Raw genomic sequence first — 10,947 nt, forward strand, 5'->3', positions numbered from 1 at the left:
ATAAATCAATGCTATAATCTGTGGCGGATTTAGAGGGGGGACAGGAGCTAGGCCCGTCCTCTCCCCCTTTTGTGACCAAAAATAAGATTAATAAATCAATTTTTGGGTGTGTGATATTGGATTCATAATACCTAAAATACTCGTATAACCAAAATAAGTCAGAAAACAGTTTAAAAAAACTCCTAAAACCTGAGAGCTTCTAGGGGCTTCGCCCTTTGGGTCCCAACCATGACCACAAACTGCCCCCTTTTTTTCAAGATTCCTCGATCTGCCACTGAAAATGTAATATCAGTTACAGAAATAATTATATATTTTTGGTATAGCTAAGCAGATGACATGATACAATTTGAAAATTATTTATTTTGTTAACTATTAACACTGCTCATTTCTACATGTTCAAATGGAAAATTCCACAAGGGAGGGGGGGGGGGCTCAACATGACTATCTTGAAAACTTATGAATGATTGTAGATTGCATCAAAATATTTAAAGGCAAAATCAGTACAGTCATGATATTTTGAATTTGAAAAGACAAAAGTGTTATAGTTAAAAGAACAATTGTTCTAATGCCTGGTATGCGGAAATAATTTCTTTAATTGTATTTACAATATATAGCGGAGTGCGTCAGAATTTACCTTGGATGAGCCAAGCTAGTCCCAGGTGGACAAGAATCGAAATAGGAAAAGTGAGTATACAGCAAGATCACCAAACAAATATCAATTTGTTCAGAAATAATCAATTTTTCATGCAATAACCATATCAATGATCGTAGGTATTACATGTATCTGCCAAAGCGACATCAAGCAAAATTCAATTTTCTTTTTGCAGATGATCTCAGATATAAAAAAAAAAAATACTGCACACAGAAAGAGAGCAGCAGAAAATAGTATGATAGAGTCCTGGTAAAGAGGATTTATAATTACGGACAATTGTTGTACAGTTGATTATTCACCTTTGTTTTGTAAGCAAATACAAGCAACACGCCGTCCTACACATGGAGCTACAGAGATTCTATCAACAGAAAATCAATGCATCGACATAAAACGTTGTCATGATTTGGTAGACTCGCGACAGTAGGAGGCATGGTACTTTCAATTGAAAGGTCTAGATTAGAGTGAAATCCAAAATTTAAAAAATGAGTCTATGTGGATTTACTGGAAAAATTGACCAAAATGAAACAGACACAGCAAATTGTTCCATGAATTGTTCTACATTAAATTTGATGAATAGTACTTCCTCGATGAGTTGGATTAGTACAAAAAATGTGATAAATTCTGGAATGATGTTTGCCAGTGGTTTCTTTGGGAATCTGTTAGCTTTAATTGTGTTGTTGAAGTCGAGTAAGGAGCAAAGAAGGACGATATTTTACCGACTCGTTGCTGGACTCACCATTACAGATTTGATAGGGACCACTTTGGTCTCTCCGGTCGTCATAATTGTGTACGTGAAGAAAATGTGGATAGGCGGCGACTACTTATGTACGTACTTTGGATTCATGATGATAATGGCAGGATTCTCCACCATGACTATTGTCTGTGCTATGTCTGTAGAACGGATATTGTGCATTAGACACCCTTATATTTATTATACTCGACTATCGAAAAAACATGCCACCTTTATTCTAGTCGGGTGTTGGGTAGTATCCGCAATCATAGCTTCATTGCCCCTTTTGGGATTTGGAGAATTCGTAAGAAAATACCCTGGAACTTGGTGTTACTTTGACTATTACTCCAAAGAGCCAGTTCATATAGCATTTAACTACTTCATCAGTATTTTAGCCATGAGTATTATCATTGTCACAATGGGGTGCAATTTGACAGTCATTTATACAATCCTCAAAAGCAGACAAAAACAGGGAATTCTGCGGAAGGAAGATGGTACATCGCGGTCCATTCATGGCGCCAGCAAACGTTACGCAGAATGCCAGATGCTTATTTTGTTGGTAGGGATAACTATTGTCTTCAGTGCCTGCTACACTCCACTTTACGTACGTATTCACATAGATTTAAGTTCACTTGTACATAAGAAACAGGTTCATTAAAGTCTGGTTATTTTCCAGACTGTCTGTAGTGATTTGATAAACCGTTTGATATAAGTAAACAGAGTAAGATCATTAAGAGTTAGGGATTTGTGTACACGACAGTCAGTAATTGTAACCATGTGGTCATTCTTCATACGCACCAACAGCAATTTTTCGCACACGAAGTTACGTTCCAAAATACATGCATGCTATAAGTCAATTAGAGATCATCGAATAAACAACTTACCTAATATTTACCAATTGTATCAATATAGACTAATGATTTCCAATTGCAGCTGCTTTGAAATATGATATTTAAAATTTAATATGAACACAACTTTAAAAAAGCTAGAATATGTGACATCATATAATTTACATGAAACGTGATCACGTTTGTATCTACATGTAATAACAATTCGAACGCTATTAATAACTATGCAAGTCACTTTTGGCATTATGGTTGTGATTGCAATCGGTTACATAAAAAATTCTGAAACCTTATCGCTCAAGGAATTTTACAGAAATTTCGTTTCATAAATCAATTAATGTGTATTGTTCTTTTTTGTACGCTGAAAAAGAGTATAAAACATGTATTTCCTGTAATTGAATATAATACTATCATTGAGAATACAAAGAAACATGAATAATTCAATATCAAATTGAGACAAATATGTCAAAGTCCATATACCGAATTTCTTTTTGGATTTCTAAAATCAGTTTAATAGTGCATTTCACCATCTGTCGTCGGACCATTCCTCAAAGTTTCTTAGATATTCGTGTAGCTGGTGGTTTATATTTCCTCACATCAACTTGATATAAGTATTCTGGTAATTTTCAGAGATGACCATTTGCTTTAGAACTCACCATAATAACTTAAATTTAAACAATTTGATTAAAGGAAATATCCAGAATTTCAACTTCTGGTATATCATGTTTATTTTTTATATCACTCCTTTGTACCCCAGGGATTGATAAACTTTTTTTTAATTTTTTTTTTTTATCAGAATTAAAGACTCAGGGCTTGGTACATGTAACGATGTTAATTAATGGAATATGTCTTTGAGTAGGCATTGATTCTTACCGCCGAAATATGGCTAGAATACTGCACACTTGGCGTTAAACAAAAAATAATTAATCAATCAACTAATATATCCACAGAGTATGATTTGTTTATTGTTGAATAACCTCAATCCTCTCGTGATTGAGTCTCTTGAGTGATTTCCTGAAGATCATAACACAAACGTGTGAATTAACGACATTGATTTCCAAAATATTTTCGTGTTAATTTCAGGGGTCACTGTGTCATTCAATCGCAGTAATTTGATAAAGGTAACAGATGTCGTCCAATGGGACATTTAGTCTATATATAATTCATTACTGTATCGTGGTTCTACAAGGTCGAACTTATCGTCTTAAAGTAGATCTATATACAATGCATATATCAAATAATTTAAACCTTGTTTTAAAGTCCATTATTTAAAAAAAAAATTCAAACAATTTTTTGTAGCATTGAATTAAGGTGCAAGAGAGAGCTGTGGGCGGGATAATTAATTATTTACTAAATAATAATCATTAACAATAGACAAAGCAAGAATTGTATGTTAAACATTTAGAAAGAAAACTGAATGCGTGGGAAGGACTCTGCTAAAATAGTTTTTTCATGACCCACCATCCCTCCCCGGGCAGGAGTTCTGCCTCCAAGGTGGAACAAATACGGTAAGATAGTGAAACTATATAATCTTAGAAACTTCTTTGCTCTACTTCTGCATATCTTGAAGACAAACTGAATGCATGGTTTGGAAGAGCAGGAAACCGCCTACCCAAAAATTTTTCATAACCCTCAAGGAAGGGGTTCCGCCTCCAAGACATGATCGAAATGGGTCATTTAGTGAAATGTACATAATCTTTGAAGAATCCAAAAAAATATTCTCCTACATACCTTGAGGGAAAACTGAATGTATTATTTGGAAAGTTTGAAACCTTCTGCCAAAATAGTGTTTTCCATGAAACCTAGAGCAGGGGATCTACCTCCATGGCGGGGCCAAAATGTCTACATAGTGGAATTGAATATAACCTTAGAAAGTCTGTTTTACTCCAACACATCTTAAAGATAACATGAATGCAAATTAAGTGTTTTTAAGACCCCAGGACTGGGATTCTGCCTCCAGGGCAGGGCCAAATAGCCATAATTATGAATATGTAATCATGGAAGATCTTTTCTCTACTTCTCAATCTGCACATCTACATGTAGCAGTAAGCTGAATGCATATTTAGAAAAGAACCCATGGTTCGTGCTCCTAGGCTGGGATTAAGTTGGTTATGTATCAAAATACCTTTATTTACTTCTTTAAAAATCATCATTTAATGTGCCCATCGACACCCATCGGGCAAACTTTTTAAACTTTTATCAGCATCTAAACCTACAAAAGAATTATAATTAATGTCCTCCTGCTTCAGGAGTCAGTCCTCAATGAAGGGCTACATTATTCATGCTTGTATATTGAAATTTATTACGCACGGTACCTTATGGTATCTTCTTTATTTCTGAACTTCTTAGAGACAAAAATGTTAATGATTATAGTCTTCACCAGTCTGTAAATGTTTGTCTCATGAGTCCAGATTTGCAGTTTCGGGCGTGGCCAAAGTGGCCATAGCTTGAGAAATTCATGATATTCAAGCCCATGAGCAACTGAGCTCGAAATCATGACGATAAATTCCTTTTTTTGGTACTCTATGTAAAGACTACTCTACTCGTCTTTTTGTTGTATTAAAACAGCAACCAATCCCACATACGCCCTTGTTTTATATTCCTAATTATATAAGTCATTGTTTTCCTTGAAATAATGTTTATTTATTTTCATCACAAATAGTAGGCCGTGAAGGAGGAATGCTGTACGAACATTTTATTAAATGAATCTTTACAACATCTCTTTTGTAATATGGTTTCAGCATGGAAAGATTGATATAAGCTCTTACCTATTTTTTAATGATTTTTTTTTCAAAGAAAATGTAAAAATTGTTTACTTTGCAAATAAGATGCTTTAGCGGGGCTATACCGTCGTTTAAGATCACCTTTTTTCTTGCCAAATGGTTTAATGCATGAATGAAGGTCAAGCCAGAATGAACGATTTATGACCAAAAAGTTTGATTTATATAATTAGGGATCGAACGGAATACAAGCCTGAAAATTTTGAGAAATCATCTTGTTATCAAGGTTTAAACTACATATTGTACATTCTCTTGCCAGATTTCTTTCAAATTACTGAAAAACACGTTATGCCAACTTCTGTTTCGGAGGATCACACAGCTCATTTTATGAACAAGTTTCAATAGTACATTTCCTTCCAGATTTCTTCTATATTTCCAAGGGAGAAGTTATGAGATGACATATATGTGCTGTATGTTACGTGTGTATTATATAAACATGAGCAATTTCTAGCCGAGGGATAGCAGATTTTGAGATTTTTTAAAGAACTGTTTCTAGACTTTGTGATTTATTTTAAATTTGCATAACATATATAAAATAGCTTGGACTTATGCATTGCAAACGTTCCATTTTTAAAAGTTAAATTTTACATAACTGAGAAACGTTTGAAACAACTGATTTTACTTCAAAATATTTTAGCATGCAGACGAAAATCGATTTTGGTCAGCTTGTTGTCACCTCCTTAGCATATATGTAAGACGATATATCGTATTCTAATCTATTTGAAAAAAAATAATCAAAAATAATTTCCTTTTATATTGTATATTACAGGATGAGAAATTTACAATGTCATATGTTCCAGATATCTTAGTAGTATTCTGATAAAATATTAATGTTAACATCGTAAAATACGGGCTTGAGTAATGAATCAAGATACTCCAAGAAGTAAAAGGAAAATCCATTATTTTTTTTGATAACCTGAGGGTGGACAATTCTGAAGAAAAAAAAATAACATCTTGTCTGAGAGCGCTAATAGACATTGTCGAGAGACCTACATAAACCATTCCATAATCCCGAGAGCAATTATACTAAGAAGAGTCCTCTTTCCAGTACAATTTACCTAACCCAGCTTTGATTTAGCTTCTTTTTTTTTAAATTAAATATTCCATTGAACTATACTTTTTAACTAAAGCAGACTCTGTATCTTTATATCATTTTCAGATTATGTATACTATAAATTCGTTAATAAGAATTAATATATTACTAAAATTTTTAACAATCTAAGAAAGGCTTACTTTATATATTTGTCAAAATCTTAAGTCCTTGGATTTTTTAAGCGAGCGCAGATGGTGATTGTTTCAATTTTTACATTTTCAATTACAGTATATAACTGTGAAAAGGCCTATGAGATTGTTTATTTAATATTTTCATTTCTTGTTACGTTCGTTGAAGTAATTCTTCTCTTTTAATTACGACATTAATTTTGTTAACGGGCTAGACGAAGCATTGCTGACATATTTTTCATTAGATGCTGACTTAGACGATTATTATTTGGTGAATATTTTATTTTAAACATGCATATAGAAAGCAAATTTTGTATCATTTTTCAACTACCGAGGAAAACCCTGAGCGACATACATCCTCTGAATATTTTATGACTTTTCCCCCCAGTTCTCATCTTTTATCCATTTTATGATATTAACGAAACGTATAATTTTTTGTGTGTTTTTTGAGATCGATCACAGTTCGTGATCTTCACATTGCTCATTCATAATAGCAGAATAAAAACCAGGAGTAAAAATATGGTTTGCATTATATCAACAACCAAAAAAATGTTCTGTTACGATATCGACAATGGTTATTTTGACTGATTTCAATTCGTTTCATTGAAATGTTATGGAAAAAATATTACACTATTAGAGCTTTTGAAAATAGATTGGAAAAGTTTATCAACACGAATCTGGTATAGTAGTTTCTCCCTAAACATTAGCTAGGCGGTGGTGGTGGTGGCTAGGGATAAAGACTTCTATTTACGAGTATACAACACCAGATTTTGCGTAGGTAATAATTACATCCTCCGACAATTGCAAAGGGAGGTGTCTCAGAAGATATGAAACCTCGCTAAAATATAACTATTGAAAGGATCAGTAAGAATTACAAATTAGAAGTTATGTACAAAATCTAGTCATCATCTGGAAATCTTGTAATACCGGTACCACTAGTTTTAAAGATGTCAATGATGAATTCATAATGTTCTGTCGTTCTGTAGAATAATGGCTGATTTCGATGGCAATTCGATTCAACGTGTTATACAAATCTTAGAAAAACTATATAAAAATGAAATGTATAGTTAAGGAAATTGATATATTTTATAACCAAAGCTGTAAATTCATCTAAAAAAATTAACTTTGAAAGGCCAGAGTTATTTTTCATAATTACTGTAATTGAACTTTGATATGCAACCAATAGAATGAAACCCCTTTGAATAAAACCAGACTAAGGTTGTGTGTGTGTGGCATTTGCTTATTCCGTTTCTTTGTTCCATGTATATTGGTTGTATTTTACTCGACAGGCATTTAAATTGTCAGGAAACATTTATTATTTTAATTATTAAACATTATTAATAAATTTAAAATCGGTATTCTTCTTGGAGTCAGATTTCAATATGAAGTCTGATTAAATCCCCTTTTACATTATAAAACATATAGTGCTTTGGACATCATGCAATCACGTGGGAAACGCAAACTATACTGGTATATTGTTCCATGTATTTCTTTCCTTGTGGTAGAATTAAATTTGTATGGAAACATGCAATCACTTGAATTAAAACGCAGCGGGTGATAGTTGTGAACAATTTCAGAACCTAAAAGATTCAACAAAGTTTCAGTGACAAAGATTTTCAGGAAATGAAAATGTCAATACGTGTTTTATTTATTTAATCTATGTGTTTGTAGAGTTAAAAATGACGACATTATCGTTCTTAAGTTTGATCCCATAGGAGATAATATTTCTTCTATTCCTTGGAAACTAACAAATAAATTGAATCTGATATCAGTCATGGTAGAAGAGAGGGTTCAGCATTGTTTATATGATTTTGTAACTCTTTGAAAATTAAAGTTTTCAAAAATGTGTAAAAACCAATTGATAAAAAATGTACACGTTTATGTAGAAATGTTAAAACTTATTTCTGAGAACTACATTAGAACATCCCAACAAGAACAGTTAACCATCTGACAATTGAGAAAAAAGTCCTTTGATTTCCGTCATCCAACGGGATAAGAATTGATCTTTCGTCATTCTTTTTTCCCCTCGCTTTTGATGTTAGATTAAATATCATTAATATCGGTGATAATCTTATTTGAAGCGAAAATGATGCTAATTCACTTTAACATGACTGTCATCTTTAGTCATCTTTAGCACGTTTCCTTCGAAATCAATAATCCTACAATGTAATACTTGTATATTAAGCTTTTCTGTACAGTTCAGAAAGTTCCCCCACTGGTTCAACCAAGAAGCAGCTAACTAGTACAAATTCACGATAAATCTGTACAGGCCTGGGCCTTTTTGCTTCTTATTTTAAATGATAACTATTCATTTTCCTGGGATCTATTATTCTTATACCAATACGATCAAAACAATGACATAATCTATTTCTGCTCCCAATGAAAATTATATTCATTTCTTAAGAATGTCTACCTCGACTTTAATTCAAACATCGATGACTTAACTTTTCAATCGTCAAGTTCCCTTAATTATGCAGAAATATACCCTTATCACCTGGGGTATATATATCTCAGTTTATTCGATACGCAAGGGCATGCTCTACGTATGAACAATTTCTAAAACGAGGTAAGTTATTGACAAATTAGTTGATGAAACAAGAATATCAACGATTTCGTTTAAACTCATCATTTCGTAAGTTCTATGGTCGATACAATTGATCTTGTCAGCAAATACAATCTATCACTGTCATATGCTGACTGACGTTTTTCATACTTATTGTTAGGCCATTATTTACATACTGAATTGTCGACGGATTTTCCCGTTATTTACCGATTATGACAAGGAGCACACAGCGGGTGTGACCGGTCGGCAGGGGATGCTCACTCCTCCATGGCACCTGATCCCACCTCTGGAGAACCGTGTTTGCTCTGCTCCCGATTTGTATTTTTTTAATGGACTTTGAGCTTGAATACTGGTCGTTATTTCCATATTTCATATATAATAAATATAATACTCTACACAGTTTCACTTAAGTCACTAGAAATACTTTCTAAACAAACTGTAATGGAAAACGTCTGTAAGTTTTAGTCATAAATACATGTTTATTATGAAGAGATAGAATGCAAAGAAAGTCACCCTACTGAAATCTGTGGGTGACATATTTTATGGTTGGTAGTTATAACGTATACTTGTATTTAAACTGAATATTTAATGACTTAATTTCTTCAAGTCATATGAACTGGTTCATACAGATATAATACACAACTAATTTTGTACTTCTTTTTACTGTTTTCTAGGTTAGAATTATAATGAACCAAACAGGCCTTGTCTGTAATACCCTCTTGGATTTACAATTGATCCGCCTGGCCTCATTTAATCAGATCCTAGATCCTTGGGTTTACATACTCCTCAGGCGCGAACTTCTATGGAAAATAATATCTGGTGTGAAATACATTTTTAATCGGAACCAATCTGACAAAAATACCTTAAAACAGAAAACTTTTGATGTAGACAGCGCTAACTGTTGTGTGTTTTGCTTTCACTGTTTGTGTGACCCTCCGGTGGTACGACAGCGATCCGGATCCGTTTTCTCTCAAGACAGCCAATACATCCGCGCATGCCCAGGAAGGAGTACACTAAATGCTTCCAGTGTTTCTAACCTGAAAAGCACCTCACTGACCTCTTTAAATGGACGGCAGTCAGTCCCATTGCGGGTCTCTTCAGCGAATGACGTGCATATGTTACTGCTCAATAATACACTAAGAAAGCATGCGACGACCAAGAGTACCAACACACGGTTCGTGGATGACATTGAAAATGATTAGCACACGTGTGATTGTATTTTCTTATACACCGGTACTGTCTCAGCTAAATTTCGTGTACAATCAATCTTTACATTATGTTTTTTATATTTATTACTGTATACTTGTATTTTCAATATACTTTTTCTAAGACAACATTTTTTCACTATATATTTTACATTCCAGATCGTAAACGTGATTAACATTTACAAGAAGATCCATGTTTCTTTTAAATTACTAATATTAACGAGGATGATGTTCTTTATTCATTATAACGATAATGTTAAGGCAAACATGAATATCTGTTACCATTTTTTATTAAATAGATACATCTTATAACCCATATCTACTTCCTTTAGTTTAAAATAATTCGGGAACGATTTTTAACACTAAAATTTCTTTTATATTAGATGTAGCAGTTACTGCAATTTGGCGATTCTGATAATGCAAAAAAAAGTCTTCTTCAGTTTTTGAATAAGTTCTGTCTTTGTCGGTTTTTTTTAAAATATAGATATGTCTTCTACCTAACCGTCCCCATCCTAAAGAAATGGAGATAAATTGATTTTGCTATAATGGGTACCTGGCCATCATATAATGATGCCTGAGCGTATTGTGTTCGGAGCTTTTTGCAGGAATTTATCTAAGCTTTGGTATATCCATGATCTAATGCTGCGTTTAGATCTTGAATCAAGACAATATTACATTTTTTAAAAGTCAAGATCAATTTACAATTGAATTGCGTCTGGAAGACAGCTTGTAACTCTTGACTCAAACAGAATGATATTGACGACGGGGACGCTTAACTCAAGGTCACAAGTCAAACATCAAGGTCAAACATCAAGGTCACTATTGAATATAGTTCATAGGTAATTATCAATTATCTTTGTGATTAAATTCATTCACCACTTAACCACTAAAGTTCGCAAAAAACTAATATATAAATATTTGCGAACTTTAGTGTTTAACTTTACATCAGGG

General features: G+C 33.2%; 2 protein-coding genes across 2 annotated transcripts in view; both read left to right on the forward strand.

Annotated features, from left to right (window-relative positions):
* The window catches only part of LOC133190548 (adhesion G protein-coupled receptor L1-like), a 185,637-nt gene that overhangs the window by 28,804 nt on the left and 145,886 nt on the right, over positions 1-10,947 (forward strand). The window lies entirely within an intron of this gene.
* Positions 877-10,161, forward strand: LOC133190972 (prostaglandin E2 receptor EP4 subtype-like). Its single transcript, XM_061326653.1, has 2 exons — positions 877-1,986; positions 9,466-10,161. The coding sequence occupies exons 1-2, from the start codon at positions 1,135-1,137 to the stop codon at positions 9,991-9,993; spliced, it is 1,380 nt and encodes a 459-aa protein (XP_061182637.1). The 5' UTR covers positions 877-1,134; the 3' UTR covers positions 9,994-10,161.

This window comes from Saccostrea echinata, unplaced genomic scaffold (genome assembly GCF_033153115.1).
Source record: "Saccostrea echinata isolate AGI-Se365-2 ecotype Australia unplaced genomic scaffold, CSIRO_AGI_Sech_v1 ptg000022l, whole genome shotgun sequence".
Lineage (NCBI taxonomy): Eukaryota > Metazoa > Mollusca > Bivalvia > Ostreida > Ostreidae > Saccostrea > Saccostrea echinata.

Excerpts from the sequence above, each read along its gene's own strand:
- LOC133190972 (XM_061326653.1), top strand. The coding sequence starts at position 1,135 with ATGAGTCTATGTGGATTTACTGGAAAAATTGACCAAAATGAAACAGAC. Across the intron at positions 1,987-9,465 it reads CCTGCTACACTCCACTTTAC|GTTAGAATTATAATGAACCA; the intron begins GTACGTATTCAC and ends ACTGTTTTCTAG.